This window comes from Heteronotia binoei, chromosome 17 (genome assembly GCF_032191835.1).
Source record: "Heteronotia binoei isolate CCM8104 ecotype False Entrance Well chromosome 17, APGP_CSIRO_Hbin_v1, whole genome shotgun sequence".
NCBI classification, from domain to species: domain Eukaryota; kingdom Metazoa; phylum Chordata; class Lepidosauria; order Squamata; family Gekkonidae; genus Heteronotia; species Heteronotia binoei.
Window position 1 is genome coordinate 13,155,306 of NC_083239.1, and position 19,520 is coordinate 13,174,825.

General features: G+C 45.3%; 1 protein-coding gene across 2 annotated transcripts in view; it reads left to right on the top strand.

Annotated features, from left to right (window-relative positions):
• TFAP2E (transcription factor AP-2 epsilon) overlaps nucleotides 1-19,520 on the top strand; it is a 92,858-nt gene that overhangs the window by 63,583 nt on the left and 9,755 nt on the right. For both annotated transcript variants that reach the window (XM_060258264.1, XM_060258265.1), the window contains 2 exons: nucleotides 12,470-12,698; nucleotides 18,085-18,203. In XM_060258264.1, coding sequence (XP_060114247.1) covers nucleotides 12,470-12,698; nucleotides 18,085-18,203 — 348 coding nt within the window. The remainder of the gene's footprint in view (nucleotides 1-12,469; nucleotides 12,699-18,084; nucleotides 18,204-19,520) is intronic.

Genomic DNA, 19,520 nt, shown 5'->3' on the forward strand with positions numbered 1-19,520 from the left:
GGGCACAGCCATAAATACCTCCTTACCGGATGACTAGCAAGATGAGATGAGGTGAACTCTAAAACACCTTTGAATGGAAAGGAGACACTTGAGGAGGAGGGGGGGGGTGCCTTGTGTGTGGGGAGGAGGGAGGCTTTTCAAGCACAGTGTCTGAAATGGTCACAGTCCTGCTTCCTTTCTTCCCCTTTCCCTGGACAGTGGGAAGTTAGAACAATCACTTGACATGGAGGGTTTACTACGTATGGCTGGAGACTAAGGTGTTATATGCAGCACCTTATTAACTTATGGAGCTCCCTGCCACAGTATGTAAGAACTGACAAGTTGCAACCAACTTATGGCAACCTCAACAAGACGTTTTCAAGGCAAGTGAGAAGCAGAGGTGGTTTGCCATGGACTTCTTCTACAGAATCTTCCTTGGGGGTCTCCCTTCCAAGTATTCACCCTGCTTATCTTCTGAGATTTGAAGAGATCAGGTAATACATCACACTCCCTCCAATTAGGTTGCTACTGGCAGGGAATTTTTTTTTTTAGGGTTGCCATATCCAAGTTGGGAATCAGCTGGAGATTTGGGGATAGATCCGGGAGAGAATAAAGACCCCAGTGGGATATCATACCACAGAGTCCACCTTCCAAAGCATCCATTTTCTCCAGGAGAACCAGGCCTTGAATTCAGCAAGAGCTCACAGGAGCAGCACAGCTCCTGAGCCTTTCTGAGAGCTTCCCTCCTCCTCCCCACCTACCTACCTCGTCCATTGAATAGTAGGTGTCGCTGCATAATAATCCCTGGATGAGCTCCACCACCTATTTTTCTACAAAATGACCCCTGAGGAGAACTATTCTCTATAGTCTGGAGATGACCTGTAATTCCAGGGAATCCCCAGGTCCCACCTGGAAGCTGGTATCCCTTCCTCCCATTGCTAGCATAGATGGCTTTAAAAGGGAGAATTTGTGGAGGATAGATCCCTCTGTGGCTAATAGCCTCAATGGAACTTCCCTGTACAGAATAAGTGTACCTTTGAATACCAGTTGCTCTCAACAGAAGGACATTGAGTTGCCCACCATGGAAAACAGGACTCTGGACTTGATGATGTTGGACTTGATGATGTATCATTGGGTTGATCTCCCAGTGATTTTCTGATGTCCCTATGTAAAATTGAGCTCCCTTTGAAAGATAGAAAATTAGAACAGCAAAGCCTCACATCTGCCATTTGTTGGTTCCAGATTGGCTTCCCCTCCCTGCTTCATTCTAGTCACATGTTTATCCCTTACAAACATGTAGCTGAGACAACCCCACTGTGGTAGGGGTAAAACTATTTGGATGGCTGAGGTAGAGAAACAGCAAAGGAGGAATAGGTTAGATCTTCCTCATCTTCCTGCTTCCCTGCCCCAAATCCCTTTCTCCCATTTTATAAAACAGCACCTGGAATTTCTGACATGTGCCTTGTTTTGTTTGCAGTATATGAGTCAACTGCTTAGACTGCCTTTTAAAGACACAACAAAAATCTCTGTGTTTGCAAACTGGAAGTGAAGAGCAATTTCTAGGGTTGGATCCCACAGGTCCATTCCATTTGTGAGCTGCTTTCCTTTAGAAGAGCAAATCTATTTCTGCCTGTGGTACATGCTTTCACTAGCAGAACACTCTACTGGTCTTCAGTTGGTCAAATAGGAGCTTTCTGGCAGTGGCACCCCAGCTGTAGAACTCCCTCCCTGAGAGGCTTACCTGGTAATTGTTCACTTTGACAGTGCCTGCTAGATCGCACCTGAAAATTATTATTTCAGACAGCCTCCTTTATGGATATTAGCTGCATGTAGATTTTCCTGATGCTCAGTAGAGATTGTGCTGTTAAATAATTTCCGTGGAATGTGTACGTGTGCATTTGTTAGAATTTTGTTATTATCTGTAGTGATAGGAAATATGCCAGGAGTCACCTTCCGCCTTAGCTAGCTGAGAGTTCTGCTAGAGCAACTCTGTTAGTTCATTTCACCATAACACCCCCAGGCATTCTCTGGTACCTTGAAGGCCAACAATGGTGGGATAGAAGTCTTTGGCTAATAAACATTTAAAAATTAAAAAGTAGATTAAAAGTAGGTTAAGGTCCAAGGTGAGTTTGAGAAGTGTAAATGAATGTGAGTGAGGCAATGGTTTTTACTCGAGTTGGGGATGTGGTGGAATTTGAAGCAGACATTGGTGCAAAAACAGTACTTATTTTTGTGCAGCTTGAAGGCGGACATGCCTGCCCCCTGAGTGAGGATTGCTACAAAATTCCACTGCTGCAGCATCACTCTTTCCCTATATTCCCCGGATGGAGGGGGGCAGGTTAAACCCTCTTAGGGTCACCCAGCTGCCTATCCCTTGCATAAACCTGTTCAGCAACATATATTGCTCTACAGGAAATGTTTAAGTCATGACGTCTATCATATGTATGTTAAGTTAGCCGGGTAAGGCATGATTACAATATTATGGTTTAATGTATTAAAGGGGATTGGGGAAGGAAGGAGCGTAAAGTAGTGCAGCCTGGGCCAGCCTGAAGGCAGAAATCAATTGTAGGCTTCCAAGGCCCATAAACGCAGAACAACCAAGACCACTTTTCTCAGGCTTTTAAACAGAGATAGCAGAATAACTCCTGATTCAGTGCCATGAGCCCTTCTAGGCATGGCCTCAGTTTCTGATGAGCAAGCCACCATCAGTCCTACTGGGGAAGTCAGGACAGGGTGGCACATGAGACCTTCCCCTTCCCTTTGTGACATATCACTGAGTTTTTGTGCCCAGGGTCTGACTTTTATCTTGGCTTTGGGCAGCTTGAGTGGCATCAGGCTTTTGCTCAGGGTGCCTACTCAGGGTTTCCACAGCAAAGTTAATATTTGAACCCAGAATGCAAAAACCAGGGACATCAGCCTCTTCCTTCTTGCAAGTGCAATAGAGGCATACAGACCTACCTTAAAGGAATGCATGTGCTACTAATCTGTGAGGAACAGTAAAGTGCTCTATAAATACCAAGGTGCCAATCTCCACACCTTGCTAAATTCTCCCTTTCCTCTCCCACCTGCAATGCTGTTGTATGTGGAGCCCCCACCGGTTATTCTACCGCCCTTTGTGGAAAGCTGTGCTTGTAGGAAAACTATGTATGTGCCTAGTGACTTAAGCAGAGCAAGGACTGGATTTAGGGTTGCCAATCCCCAGGTGCGGGCTGGGGATCCCCCGGTTTGGAGACCCTCCCCCCCGCTTCAGGGTCCTCAGAAAGCGGGGGGGAGGGGAGGGAAATGTCTGCTGGGAACTCTGTTATTCCCTATAGAGATTTATTCCCATAGAAAATCATGGAGAATTGATCTGCGGGTATCTGGGGCCCTGGGGGGGGCTGTTTTTTTGAGGTAGAGGCACCAAATTTTTAGTACAGCATCTATTGCCTCTCTCCAAAATACCCCCCAAGTTTCAAAACGATTGGACCAGGGGGTCCAATTCTATGAGCCCCAAAAGAAAGTGCCCTTATCCTTCATTATTTCCTATGGAAGGAAGGAATTGTGCTGTCCCTTTAAATGTGGTGGCCAGAACTCCCTTTGGAGTTCAGTTATGCTTGTCACAGCCTTGATCTTGGCTCCACCCCTAATGTCACCTGGCTCCACCCCCAAAGTCTCCTGGTTCCACCCCCAAAGTCCCCAGATATTTCTTGAATTGTACTTGGCAACCCTAACTGGATTGGTCCCTGGGTATAATTATAACACCTGTTTCTAAGGCCTGGTCTATGCAGGCAGTAGAGTGAGGAGGACTGATAGATGTTAGGACTGCCAGCTTCCAGGCAGGAGGTTTGAGGCTTATTTTTCATTTCTCTAGTCTGTGTGACTCTTTGGATTGTTTTTAGGCTCTAGGTGGGCCCTGGAGATCTCCCATTTTTACAATTGATCTCCAGCTGGCAGAGGTCAGCTCCCCTGGAGAAAATGGTGGCTTTGAAGGGTGGACTTTATGTACCATGCTGAGGCCCCTCCCCTCCCTAAACCCTGTCCTCTCCCAGATCCACCCCCAAAGTCTCCAGGTATTTGCCAACACAGATCTGGCAACGTTAGTAGACATGTCCAAGGTGGTAGAATGGACTGCTCATTTTAAAACACTTTCGCATGTTAAAAGGAACTTCCTGCAGGTGGAAAATTAGAACCTCAAGGAGAGAGGTGCGCTGGAATCCCCCCTTCCCCTTCTGCTGGTATTAGGGTTCCCAAGTCTTAGCTTCGGTGGGGGGATAATTCTCACGCATGTGGAGCAATGACATCATTCAGAAGTGACATCATTGCACTGGGAACATCATGCCGGGGATGCGCTAGTTCAGGAAAAAACTCTATAGTACCATAGAGTTTTTACCCGAAGTATAGAGCATCCTCAGTGTGATGTGCCCAGCGTGATGATGTCATTTCCAGGTGATGTCATCACACTGGGCATGTTGCACAACAACAGAGCTCTTTGGAAGCAGGGATCCCCCCAGTGGCCCGCTCTGCGCCAGCGGGTTGGGGTCCCCCAAACCGGGGGATTCCCCTGTCCCCAGCAGGAGCTTAACAGCCCTAGCTGGTATATATTTGGAAATAGTGAGAAATTTTTTTCCATGGAGAAAAGTTTTTTAAAAAGGCATATTCTGAAATGGTACATTTCCGTCTATTCAGCTGCTACTTTCTGCTGCATCTGCAGACCAGGCCTTGCTGTGAACCCGATTTGAATTTCCATTTGGGAGTTCTGCTAGAACAACCCTGCACCATAACACCCACAGGCATCCTCTGGTGCCGTGACGGCCAACGTATTGTATTTCCAGGTGGTGTGAGTCTTGGGCAGATTAGATGACTCTCTTAGATTTGTACAGGAAAATTTAACATCTGGACTACTGTTTTAATTGGGATTTGTGCTGCAAATATGGGTCTAGAAGTACGAAATTGATACCCTGTAATTTGATAGATGCCTTTATGGAGAATGTCACTCCACCCCCACCTGGGTTCTAGTGTCTTTAATAGCAGTGTAAACAGGCAGAAATTGAACAGCAATCCACCTCATGGAATCTTTGTACTGGCAAAATGATTGAAATTGCTGAACTTGTGTCTGTCCTCATGGTTAACGACTGCCTAGCAGCATTCTTTATACAATTTCCAACTCCGAAATGGGAGATGTTGGGTGGAATGTGGGGAATGCCAGTTTGGAGACCTTGATGGACTGGTGGTCTGATTCATTATAAGGCAGCTTCATGTGTGTTTCCTGTGTTTCATAATTCCCATTCCCTTAGTGAGATGAAAACCAAGGGCCCAGTATGAGGGGAGAGAGGCAGGGAATGGGGCTTCAGCATCCTGGCTGTGCCTGGGGGTTACAGATATATCCTGTTGGACATGGATGGGGTTGGTGAGTGGAAGGAACAGCAAAATATTTTAAGCCAAGCATTGAGACCCCAAGATTATGGCTTCTTGGCCTTTGACTCCTTTTTTCCAGTGACCATGAGAAGAAGGCTAAAACCTTGGATCAAACCCTGAGATCTGGATGAGGAAAGGGAAGTTGATTTGGGGGAATCTAGATGAAGTATTTGCACACTCTCTTAACTGCTGAATGATAAAGTCAGACCCTTTCCCCACATGTCCCCTTCAATTTGAGGCCCCAGAGCCCCAGGCCACAAAACATGACATCCAGAACTCCTGGTTGGTGAGGGCAGGGACACTATCTAGGATACAGTTGCTGGTGATGAATTGGGCTGGAATCACAAAAACCAATAGACCATAGCTCTCTACTTGGCTCAGTCTTGATTAAGGTTGTCAACCTACAGGTTGGCACTGGAGATCTGAAGTTATAACTGGTCTCCACATTAGAAAGACCAGTTCCCCAGGAGAAAATGGCTGATTAGTAGGGTGGACTTTATGGCACTATACCCCACAGATTTCACTCCCCTCCCCCAACACTTTTCTTCAGGAATTTCAAAACCCTGAGTTGGCGACCCTAAAATATCTGGATTCTGTGAGGATAAACACATCTAGTTTCTAACAAAAAATTGCTAATAAAAATATTTCAGTTTTCCCCAAATATTCTAAATTCCATTGTCCCAAAACCACATTGCTGTTTCTGAATTGGCAGAACAATTAAATTACCATTCTGACACTAGTAGAAAATTCCACTGTGGAATCATGAAAAATTCCTGGGTTTTCCCATGGTGATGGAACAAGGACAGATTTGCAGCTATGCTAATAAAAAATCACCAGGATTCTATTTTTTGCCTCCTCCCCTCTCTGCTACCACTGCCTAGACTATCTATATCAGGGGTGGCCAAACTTACTTAACATAAAAGCCGCATAGAATAAACGTCAAATGTTTGAGAGCTGCAAGACATGAATGTCAGATGTAGGAAGGAAGGAAGGAAGGAAGGAAGGAAGGAAGGAAGGAAGGAAGGAAGGAAGGAAGGAAGGAAGGAAGGAAGGAAGGAAGGAAGGAAGGAAGGAAGGAAAATAGAGGGGGAGAGGTGGGAAGAAAGCAGCTTTAATTTTAAATGCATTCTCCAAGCCACTGGCTGGCTTGGCAAAGTGCTTTAAAGAGACAAATACCTTCTCCAAGCCAGCTGAAGGCAGTAGGGGCTTTGACAGCCACACAATATGTGTGAAAGAGCCACATATGGTTCCCAAGCCACAGTTTGACCACCCCTGATTTATATTGTTGTTGATGAACTTCTAGGGTTTGCTTTGCAATAGGGTTGCCAGGTTGGTGTTGGAAAATACCTGGAGACTTTGGGGGTGGATTTGGGAGAAGGCAGAGTTTGAGGAGGAGAGGGGTCTCAGCATGGTATAATGCCATAAAGTCCACCCTTCAAAGTAGCCATTTTTTCTAGGGGAGCTAATCTTTGCCAGTTAGAGATCAGTTGTAAAAGCGGGAGATCTCCAGGCTTCACCTGGAGGCTGGCAACCTTACTTTGCAAACACATTGAGGTTAATAGTGCTTGCTCAATAGAACTCTGACTGTATTTCTAGATGAGCTTCCTAGTCAGCATAGTCTTGTGTCCATTATTGAAACTGAGAATATCACCTGTCCATTTCAAAAATTGCTTTCAAATTGCGCGATAGTGCTGGGAAACAGGTCTTTACAAAAGGAATAACAAAGCTTTTCCTCCCCTCTGTAGTAGGAGTGTTCTTAATTTTTTTAATTGGATGAGTGCTAGTGGTTTCCTCTGTAGATGGGAAGAATTTTCTAAACACGCATAAAATTTGCATTAAGAGGGAGAAGAATTTTTTTATGAGCTTCTAAAAATTCCCAAACAGGAGAGTAAGTGCGCTCTTTGGAAAGCTTAAAAAATTAATTCAAACATGCAGGCAGGAAAGTGTCAAGTTGAGGGTGCTGGCTCTTACATCCATTCTGACTGTGACCTAAAGAAGCACTTTTAGAAGATTTATGTGAGCTGCTTTCTGAGCCATCACAGATGCTGCTTGCAATTGGTGAGCCATTTGCCCATTTTTCACTGAAAACTGTGTTACTGGAAGGCATATTCTCTGTTTGTTCCTCTGGCCCTACTTATTGGGTCACAAGAATCTGAGAAAGCTGTGGCTGAATATGATTTCTGAACCCTTGACCATCAAGTGTGTGAATAGAGCATTGTGTTGGAGGAAAAGTTTTATCTGTTTGGTGTTATCTCAGTAAAATAGTTAATAAAGCAGAACAGATTGTTAGACATCTCCTGTTTCTTCAAACAGTACTGATTAAGAAAAATCACAATATATAAAAAGTATCTCAACATCTTCTTGAAATTCAAGTAATAATAAAATAGTAAGTAAGTAAGTAAATTTTTTATTTATACCCCGCCCTCCCCGCCGAGGCAGGCTCAGGGCGGCTTACAGAACATGATACGAAATCATGGTATCACAAATGACAGATAAAATCAATAACAATATAAGTACAAATATAAATTAATTTAAAAAGTTAAAACAATACAGTGGTGCTACAATCTCTATTTATCCGGCAGCGTCATATTTATTCTGGTTACATCCTAAAGGCTTCTTGGAAGAGGGCAGTATAATTATATTTCAAAACAGTCACAGTTGATAGAACCAGCATATGTGTTTCCTATTTAAAAAAATCAAACTCCGCAAGATCTAGTCTATCAGGGTGGCTTCAGAACTTTGTCGTGAAGTTTTAACAGTATTGGGGGAAAATACTACAATTTTTCTAGTCCTTCTATCATTCCCTGGAACAAGATTGAAAGGATGATAGTTATCTCAGGCGGCAATCACATACACTGAATAATCCACTTTCAGGGCACTTTCCCACTGGATTTTGCCAGTTCACACAGTAAAATCCAGTTGGAAAGTGGATTAGAAGTGCATTATCTATAGCGATGTTTTTGGTGTTATATCCCCAGATGCCCATTTGCACATACAGGTCATGACTGGCGTATGTGCAGTGAGAAATTTGCATGTAGTGGCTGAGCATTGCTAGGGCAATGACCCAGCCTTGCTGTTACGATGACTACTACTACTGACCATATAATCCGTCATGACAGAAAACAAGTGGAAACTGGCATTGTGCACAGAATCCCTGCTTTCCTCAGTATCACCACTACTCATTAGGTGCTCCTGTATTCACTGTTTACTACGTGGTGGCTGCCAGTTGACAGCATCAGCCAGGAACCTGCTGCTCACTTGGCATTCCACAAAAAACTTCTGGGTTACCTAAATTGTTTTTGCAGCAGCTGATTGGGTGGCTGAGCGTCACATAGTGGCTGCCGAAATCACTTTCCTTTCTGCTCTATGCTGTCAATACGAATTGCAAACAGAAGGAAGAGATGACATGGAATTGTGATGCAGAAAAGCAAACTGATTGTTGCGAATTCCTCTCACAGGTCTAGATCAGTAGAACAAAGCAAGTCAAGTTGCACCTTTAAGACCAACGAAGTGTCTAGATCAGGGACGGGGAGAAACAGGATGATCAGGGGCCTGAAACTCTCTCTCTCTCTCACTCACACACACACACTCACACACAAACCAATCCATGACTGGCTGGCAGTCAGAAGCCTCTGGGTTGCTTGGGTTTATGCTTACTGTTGATTCTGATGGGCAAGTGTTCTCCAAGGGGTCATAAGGAATTTTTCTCCTGTCTTGTTACTACCTGAGAAATGCCTTAGCTGGATGAACCAAGAGACTGAACATGGCCCCCCCCCCCCTCCATGTGCAAAGTTCGGTCATTCTCATCCTTCCTGTAGCACCTATTCAAGAGTGAGAAAGCACCTCCCATACATCATTATAGTAGGGTTGCCAATCCCCAGTTGCCAATCCCCAGTTGGGGGCAGGGGATCCTCTGATCTGAAGGTCCTCCCCCCACTTTGGGGTTAACAGAAAGTGTGTGTGTGTGGGGGGGGAGCAGATTGAATGTCTGCTGGGCACTCCATTATACCCTATGGTCCCCATAGGGAATAATGGAGAATCAATTCATGGCTATCTGGGGCTCTGGAGAGGCTGTTGTTTGAGGTAGAGGCACAAAGTTTTCAGCATAGCATCTGGTGCCTCTTCACAAATGAACTCCCAAGTTTCAAAAAGATTGGACCAGGGGGTCTAATTCTATGATTCCTAAAAGAATGTGCCCCCTCCTCCATTCTTTCCAATGAAGGGAAGGCATTTAAAAGGAGTGCAGCCCCTTTAAATGGGATGGCCAGAACTCCCTTTGGAGTTCCTTCGTGCTTGTCACAACCTTGCTACTGGCTTCACCCCAAAGTCTCCTGGCTCCACCCTCAAAGACCCCAGCTATTTCCTGTGAGGAGAGCCAGTTTGGTGTAGTGGTTAAGTGTGTGGACTCTTATCTGAGAGAACCAGGTTTGATTCCCCACTCCTCCACTTGCACCTGCTGGAATGGCCTTGGGTCAGCCATAGCTCTGGCAGAGGTTGTCCTTGAAAGGGCAGCTGCTGTGAGAGCCCTCTCCAGCCCCACCCACCTCACAGGGTGTTTGTTGTGGGGGAGGAAGGTAAAGGAGATCGTGAGCCGCTCTGAGACTCTTCGGAGTGGAGGGCGGGATATAAATCCAATATCATCTTCTTCTTCTTCTTCTTCTTCTTCTTCTTCTTCTTCTTCTTCTTCTTCTTCTTCTTCTTCTTCTTCTTCTTCTTCTTCTTCTTCTTCTTCTTCTTCTTCTTCTTCTTCTTCTTCTTCTTCTTCTTCTTCTTCTTCTTCTTCTTCGTGGGAGCTGGCAACTCTAACTGCACCACAATCCTGTAAGGTGGACACCGATGTTATCCCCCATGTTTCAGACGAGGGGGTGAGGCTTTTGGGGGGGGGGGGAGAGATAGAAAACAAGCAACCTGCAGAAGTAGTTTGTAACTGAGAGAAGAAGCAGAAACTTGCAGCTCAAGTCTCAGCTACTATTCTGCCCAGCTATTGCACAGCTATTCCTCCCCCCTCCTGTTTTGCACAGCTATTCCTCCCCCCTCCTGTTCTGCACATTTATTACATAGATCCACTAAGGAATTTTATCTAATGGCTGTTTGGACCTTTGCATTTGGAAGGGAAACTTGTGGCTGGCGACTCTGGACTTGTCCTACCCACTGTACCCTTTGGCGTGATCTCCTGCTGAGAGAACTCCCTGTGCCTCAGCAGATTTCCATTCATCTCTTTAAGCCCTGAAAGCGCTCTCTTTTTTTATATAACATGTGCTGGCTTTTTATAGTGCTGCTAACAAGTTTGGAGAGACCTGAGTTCACAATGTCCTGATTGTCGAGGGCCCTCTTAATGGGTTCCCTCTGCTCAGTCCTTTCTGATTGCCTTGCGTGGCTTTGCTCTTTCAATTTGGGCCTGCAAATTTCCTTTAAATATATAAAAAAAGCACTGATTTGTTGATCCAGCCATTAAGGGGCAGACAGTTGGAACACATTTTCTTATGAAGCAGTCGTTATTGGCAAACTGCAAAGAATGCCGAGGTTTAACAGATCTGGAGTGTTATGCTAGGGCACCTTTGAAAACCTGCATTGTAGGAGTGTGTGTGTTCCCAAAGCAACCTCAGTGTAAAGCATTCCCACTTGCGATAAATATTAAATTCTGTCTAAAATTGTGGGGGTTTTTAAACCATCCCCCTCCAAAAAAAAGGGGGAGAAGGAAATTGTCTAGCTTCTTCCCAGGTATAATGCCACAGATAAAAGAGAATAATTAATGTTAGTGCGACCTTAAAAATGTAAGTAGCTAGCCTTCTCGGTCACATCAGGAGGAGACAGAACTCACTGGAAAAGACAGTAATGCCTAGGAAAAGTTGAAGGCTGCAGTCCTCAGTTTGCAAGACCAGAGCAAGGCTGTTAATGATAGGATGTTTCAGAGGTCATTAACTCATAGGTGGGCTCCCCACCATAAGTTGAAGGTGACATAATGGCACAAATCACAGCCCTCTTAGTGGTGATTACAGGCAGATTTTCTTCTTGGGATCAATCCAGACAGACACATTTCCTATAGGGAGAGCAGTTCTGTGTAGGCGATAGCATGAAACTGACTCCTAAATTGTCATCGGTCCGTATCATACATGTATGTATTTTACTGCCTCATGCATGCCTGGGGAGTATATGGGAAGCTTGTCTGCACTCAGTGAAATACATGTGCATACAGTATTCCTTGGTGACAATCTCCATGCTTGTTTTCCTAAACAGACCTATTGTGTTTTGTGTAATGAGCAAAGCAGACCTGAGCATCCTGCTGCTGGAGAACTAAAGGGAATCTGAAATTGATTTAATTCTATTAGCCAGCAGGTTATCCGGACATCCAAGCAGTTATTCTAGTCTAACTTTACTAGAACAAAACTAGTTGGTCACATATAGTGCCTGAAAACAGTGTAAACAGTATATGCTTTGAAACGGCTTTTGGCTGGCATAATTGTGTGGAGTAGAAGGGCTCAGCCCAGTCCACGCAGGAGCTCTGCACTGATGCTGTTTCTATTCTAAAACGCCTAGAAGATCTAGTCACAGATCATCTTGGAGTCTGTTTCCGCCTGAAGGTTTGCTATTGAGGTACTGATGATATCTTTGATAAAAGGGCTTGTGATATAATACTTCTGCCACATCTGTAAGAGTCCTTCAGCGCCTTAGAGCCTGTGATGTTCAAACCATGGGTCGCAGAGTCCCACCTAATGTATCACAAACTCTTGTACAGCAGTCATTTTTCTGCTGCTTCACTGAAGGATCTGCTGCAAAGAGAACAAGGGCTTCTGTACCGTCTGTTAATGTGCATGCATGCTGAGACAAGCAGCAGTTCAGTGGGCCAAGGTCACTTAGGAAAATGGTGGAGAGGATCTTGCTTCAGCACAGGCAGGTTCAGAGACTCTGATTCCTCTATGTCCTGTTACATGGCTGTAATGTCATATGAACTCCTGCTGCATACTTCCAGCTGTAAGTCCCAGGGTGTTGCCCATGGTTAAAAGGAAAGATTGAGGGCACTGCCTTAGAGACTAGCAAATTAACTGTGGCATGAGTTCCTCTTTGTTCTGTTTCATGCATTTTGTTTTCTTTCCAGTGCCCATTCCCTCAAAAGCCAATGGTACCACCATCTCTGCCCTGACGATGAACAAGGACACTCTGATTGGAGGGGTGACCAATCCTAATGAGGTCTTCTGCTCTGTGCCAGGCCGCCTCTCCCTTCTCAGCTCCACCTCAAAGTACAAAGTGACTGTCGGTGAGGTCCAGAGGCGACTGTCGCCCCCCGAGTGTCTCAATGCCTCCCTCCTGGGTGGAGTCCTCCGGAGGTAAGTAATGCCCCACCACCCCAATTCGGATTTTTATTGGGTGGTGATGGTAAAATGGGATGTAGTATAGGGTCCCCTAATTTTGAGCCAATGGATGTTCTGGATTTTTGAGAATGAAGATCACAAAATGGCTGCCATGAGGGCAGGGGCCAGTCATAAAATGGCCATGATGAAATGCTGTGAGAATGTTTTAAGTTGCTTTGGGTCCCTGTTGAGAAAGGTGGACTGTAAATAATGTAAGTAAAAGTAAAAAACAAAAACAAAGGTGGAGTAGAAATGAAGTGTAAAAATGAAGTAAATATGAAGAAGGGAAGAGGCCTCAGGTTAAAAGTCAAGGTTGAGACAGAGCAGGCTGGAACAGGCATTAAATGAATAATAGTGCTGCAAAAAATAGTGAGATGTGTTAAAGGTTCTCCAGAACAATGTTTTGAAAATCAAAATGCAGAAGTAGCACATATTTATTAACCCTTTCCGGGCCAAAATGCCTCTGGAACTCCATGGAATAGACCGGAACAGGCATTAAACAAATAATAGCACTGCAACAACTGTGGGATGCATTAAAGGCACTCCAGAACAATATTCTGGAAATCAAAATGCAGAAATATTGTACCTTTATTAACTCTTTCCAGGCCAAAATGCCTCTGGAATACCATGGGACGAACAGAAATGGGCATTAAATGAAAAAACAATGAGATGCATTAAAGACACTCTAGAACAATATATTGGAAATCAAAATTCAGAAATATTGTGCCTTTATTAAGCCTTCCAGGCCATAATGCCACCAGAACACCCTGGAACAGGCCAGAATGGGCCTTAAACAGATAATAGTTCCTTTAAAAATGGTGGGAATTGATTAGGGTTGCCAAGTCCAATTTAAGAAATATCTGGAGACTTTGGGGGTGGAGCCAGGAGACATTAGGGGTGGGGCCAAGATCAAAGCTGTGACAAGCATAATAGAACTCCAAAGGGAGTTCTGGCCATCACATTTAAAGGGACGACACACCTTTTCAATGCCTTCCTTCCATAGGAAATAATGAAGGATAAGGGCACCTTTTTGGGGGCTCATAGAATTGGACCCCCTGGTCCAATCTTTTTGAAACTTGGGGGGTATTTTGAGGAGAGGCACTAGATGCTGTACTGAAAATTTGGTGCCTCTACCCCAAAAAACAGCCCCCCCCAGAGCCCCAGATACCCGTGGATCAATTCTCCATGATTTTCTATGGGAATAAATATCCATAAGGAATAATAGGCTGTTTTCGCACTTACCTTTTACTGGCGCGACCATCCTCCTGACGCCGGCGAATCTGCATGGATTTCGCACCAGAAGCGCCGGCGCACCCAGAAGCGCCGGCTACTTCCGTCGCTAAGCCAGCGCAAATGGAAATCGCAAAGATGCAGGAAAACGTTTGCGCTGGCTTAGCGACGGAAGTAGCCGGCGCAATGGGCTGCGCTGGCGCTTCTAGTGCGAAATCACTGCAGATCCGCCGGCGTGAGGAGGGTCGTGGCGCCAGTAAAACGTGAGTGCGAAAACACCCATAGAGTTCCCAGCAGACATTTCCCTCCTCTCCCCCCGCTTTCTGATGACCCTGAAGCGGGGGGAGGGCCTCCAAACCAGGGGATCCCCTGCCCCCACCTGGGGATTGGCAACCCTAAAGCGCTGCAAAGTAAGAGAAGCAAACCCCGAATCCCCCTCCAAGGCCCATAGACTGACTAAAGGGACGACACACCTTTTCAATGCCTTCCTTCCACAGGAAATAATGAAGGATAGGGGCACCTTTTTTGGGGCTCATAGAATTGGACCCCCTGGTCCAATCTTTTTGAAACTTGGGGGGTATTTTGAGGAGAGGCACTAGATGCTGTACTGAAAATTTGGTGCCTCTACCTTAAAAAACAGCCCCGCCCTGAGCCCCAGATATCCACGGATCAATTCTCCATTATTTTCTATGGGAATAAATTTCCCTAGGGAATAATAGAGTTCCCAGCAGACATTTCCCTCCCCTCCCCCCGCTTTCTGACGACCCTGAAACGGGGGGAGGGCCTCCAAACTGGGGGATCCCCTGCCCCCACCTGGGGATTGGCAACCCTAGAATTGATTCACTTTTAGTCACTCTTTCTCAGCCAAATGGCTTCAGAACAGAATGGACCAGGCTCTAACTGGCATTAAACAAATGGTGCTGAAGAAAACAGTGGTATGTCTTAACACTTGTGACACGAGAAGAAGATTTTAGAAATGAAAATGCTGAAATTTCTTTTATTCATAAGTTTGTCTGCTCTGGGTTGGGAAATTCCTGGAGATATGGGGATGGAATCTGGGAAGCATGGAGTTTTTAGAGGGGAGGGAGCTTAACATGGTATACTCAGGGTCGGCCTTGCCACTAGGCAAACTAGGCAATTGCCAAGGGTGCTGGCCTTCTGGGGGGGACTAAATTGGGTGCCTCCCCATGTGATTCAATGACATTATCAGTGGTGGGGGTAGGGGATCCGTTGGTTTGGAGGCCCTCCCCCCCGCTTCAGGGTCATCAAAAGCGGGGGGAGGGGAGGGAAATGTCTGCTGGGAACTCTGTTATTCCCTATGGAGATTTATTCCCATAGAAAATAATCAAGAATTGATCCGCAGGTATCTGGGGCTCTGGGGGGGCTGTTTTTTGAGGTAGAGGCACCAAATTTTCAGCACAGCATCTAGTGCCTCTCCCCAAAATATCCCCCAAGTTTCAAAATGATTGGACCAGGGGGTCCAATTCTATGAGCCTCAAAAAAGGTGCCCCTATCCTTCATTATTTCCTATGGAAGGAAGGCATTGAAAAGGTGTGCGGTCCCTTTAAATTTGATGGCCAGAACTCCCTTTGGAGTTCAATTATGCTTGTCACAGTCTTGATCTTGGCTCCACCCCTAATGTCTCCTGGCTCCACCTCCAAAGTCTCCTGGCTCCACCCCAAGGTCCCCAGATATTTCTTAAGATGAAGAAGATTTTGGATTTATAGCCCCGCCCTCCACTCTGAAGAGTCTCAGAGCGGCTCACAACCTCCTTTATCTTCCTCCCCCACAACAGACACCCTGTGAGGTGGGTGGGGCTGGAGAAGGCTCTCACAGCAGCTGCCCTTTCAAGGACAACCTCTGCCAGAGCTATGGCTGACCCAAGGCCATGCTAGCAGGTGCAAGTGGAGGAGTGGGGAATCAAACCCGGTTCTCCCAGATAAGAGTCCGCACACTTAACCACTACACCAAACTGGCTCTCTTAAATTGGACTTGGCAACCCTAGCTGGGGGGGGGGTCGGGGGTCTTGCCTTGGGTTCCAGGCAGTTTAGAGATAGCCCTGGGAATACTACCATGGAACCCATCCTCTAAAGCTGCCCTTTTCTCCAGGGAAACTAATCTCTGCCATCTGGGTATCAGAAGTAATCCGTGGATATCTCCAGCTACCACTGGTGGTTGGCCATCCTATTTATTAACCCTTTCCAGCGTGGCATACAAGACACCACATAGGAAACCAAATTGAAACTGATAATTTTCTAACAAAATCTGAGGGTAGGGTTGCCAATCCCCAGGTGGGGACAGGGGATCTCTCAGTTTGGAGGCCCTCCCCCCACTTCAGGATCATCAGAAAAACGGGGGAAGGGAATGTCTGCTGGGCACTCCCATTATTCCCTATGGAGACCAATTCCCATAGGGTGTAATGGAGAGTTGATCTGTGGGTATCTGTGGCTCTGGGGAGCTGTTTTTTGAGGCAGAGGCACCAAATTTGTAACATAGCATCTGATGACTCTCCTCAAAACACCCTCCAACTTTCAAAAGGATTGGACCAGGGGGTCCAATTCTATGAGCCCCAAAAGAAGGTGTCTCTATCCTTCATTATTTCTAACGGAGAGAAGGCATTTAAAAGGTGTACGGTCCCTTTAAATGTGATGGCCAGAACTCCCATTGGAGTTCAATCATACCTGTCACAACCTTACTCCTAGCTCGACCCCCAAAGCCCCCAGATATTTCTTGAATTGGACCTGGCAACCCTATGTGGGGCAGGAATGATATTCTGATAGAAAGAAGCTTCCAAAGGGTATGGGAAGAGAATGAGGAGTCAGAAAGAAGCTCCCAGGTTGGACAAATAATAATAATAATAATAATAATAAATTTATTCTTATATCCCGCCCTCCCCTGCCAAAGGCAGGCTCAGGGCGGCTCAAAGAGAGGCATCTCATTAATGGAGAAGATAATACATATACACATCTTGAGCAATGTAGCAGTTCCTATTGTCCAAGCATGCTGAGCTGTCTTACTCTGACAAATATAGCCTAGATGTTTCACCTGTTTTCATTTTAAAAATATTCTAAAGAATCTAAGAACATAAGAGAAGCCATGTTGGACCAGGCCAACGGCCCATCCAGTCCAACACTCTGTGTCACACAGTGGCAAAAAATTTTATATATACACACACACTGTGGCTAATAGCCACTGATGGACCTGTGCTCCATATTTTTATCTAAACCCCTCTTGAAGGTGGCTATACTTGTGGCCGCCACCACCTCCTGTGGCAGTGAATTCCACATGTTAATCACCCTTTGGGTGAAGAAGTACTTCCTTTTATCCGTTTTAACCTGTCTGCTCAGCAATTTCATCGAATCTACGTGAGAAGTCCATGTTTTCATTTCCAATGTATTGTTCTTGAGTGTCTGCAACACATCCCACTGGTTTTTGCCATAATATTGTTTGTTTGGGGGCTGTTCTGGCTTTTTTGCTGTTTTGTTGAGGTTGCTTGTTCAAATCCTTAAGGCAGCTGGTGCCTGGGAATCTTCCAACATATCTGTATCACATCCCGAGTTTGCATCCCGTTGTCTTCCAGAACAGTCTTCTCAAATGATAGGTGAGCTATGTTCTTGACATGTTTGAGGCATGGTAGAATAGAAGGGGGGTTATGTGAAGAAAAAGTTGTTTTGATAGTGTTATATTTTATATTCTGACCCACTAAGTAAACTTTTAACAATAAAAAGGAGTACCACAGAGCTGGCAGCTGCTCCTCAAAATCACCACATCATCTCTAAATGTTTTTACAAATCTGTTCACTGAATTCTTGGCTTTCCTTTTTAGTGTGTGATGGCTCACTGTTTACAGGGCTTTTTTTCTCTGTGGGAACATGGCGGAATGGAGTTTCAGAACCTCTTTGTGGAAACAAAATTCTCAAAAAATGTATAAAAGTTCATGAAGGGCACCTGTGTGCTTCTTCTGCATTTCCCTCTTGAGAGTTCTGGCACCTTTCTTCCAGAAAAAAAGCCCTGACTGTTTATGACTTTTGTCACGGAAACAGTACTTAAGAAAAAGATTCCTTACTTTCTCTTCTTTTTATTTCTGTTTCCACCCACTGAAGTGGCTCCATCTCCCTTCTTTCCTCTTTCAGGGCAAAATCGAAAAATGGAGGAAGATGTTTAAGGGAAAGATTGGAGAAGATCGGGTTAAACCTACCTGCTGGGAGACGTAAAGCAGCAAATGTGACCTTGTTAACATCCCTGGTAGAAGGTAAGTCTTTTGACCATCATCGCAGAGGATCCTTTGGAGGGGAGAATAGTTAGCCCCAAAAAGTGTTGTGTCTCCTCTCATGTGTAAAGGCACAAACAGCTGTGAGGAAGATCAGAGTGGTCTCTAAATTGCACATACATCTCCAATTTCACATACAGCTATATGTAGTTCTGCTCACTGTATTCCATTCCATTGTCTGAAGAAGTATGCATGCATATGAAAGCTTGCATTCTGAATAAAACTTCATTGGTCTTAAAGATGCTACTGGACTCCTGCATAGCTCCAATTCACATTAGAGCCATGCAGGAAGGCGAGAAGAGATTTTAACCCTTCAGCCTCTGCTGTTTTCACTAATTGAAACCAATAACCTTGTATTTTGCTTATAATTTTAAGGGGGTAGGGGAGAAGACTCTTCTTCCTAGGGTTGCAACATCAGGGGAAGGCCTCAGCCTCTATACCAGGGGTGGCCAAACTTGCTTAATGTTAAGAACCACATAAAATAAAGGTCAGATATTTGAGAGCTGCAATACATGAACAAATGTTACACACACGTCTTTCTTAAAGCTCTTTGTACTTTCTTTGCACAGAAAGATAAAATACATATGTATGCACTTGACAACACAACCATGCAAGAAGGAGACTTCTTTAAAAACAAAAGCTGGGAATAACAGTCCCCATAAGAGCAGCATAGGGAAAGGTTTGGGAATTCTTTTTTGGCACGAGTGGGAGAAGGCAACACACATGTATGATATAGATCACTGACCACCGTTAATATCATTATGCATCTCTCTTTGCCTTGACACCAATGTTAGTAAATACAGCTCCTGTTGTTGTTGTTCAGTTGCACAGTCGAGTCCGACTCTTTGCAACCCCATGGACCAAGTCGCGCCAGGCCCTCCTGTCTTCCACCATCCTCCGAAGTCCACTCAAATTCATGTTACATCAGTAACACTGTCCAGCCATCTCACCCTGTGCCGCCCTCGTTAATTCTGTCCCTTCTTCCAGGGGCTCCCTTGGCTCTTGTACACTCTTTCTCCACTCTCGGTTTGATCTCTGTGGTGGAGAAGAAGAGCTTGCAAGCCTGCCTATTTTCCCCTCCTTCCCCACTTCACACACAGCAGATATAACCTACCTATGGGTCAGCACTCAGAGGCTGACTGAGGTCCCAATGCTAAGTACACTTACTTGGGAATAAGCCTGCATTAAGTTCCTCCTCAACCTCCAGGAGCCATTCAATATGTACAAAAGAGCCACATGCAGCTCCCGAGCTGCGGTTTGGCCACCCCTACTGTATACCATAGGTTGGCCTCCAGGACA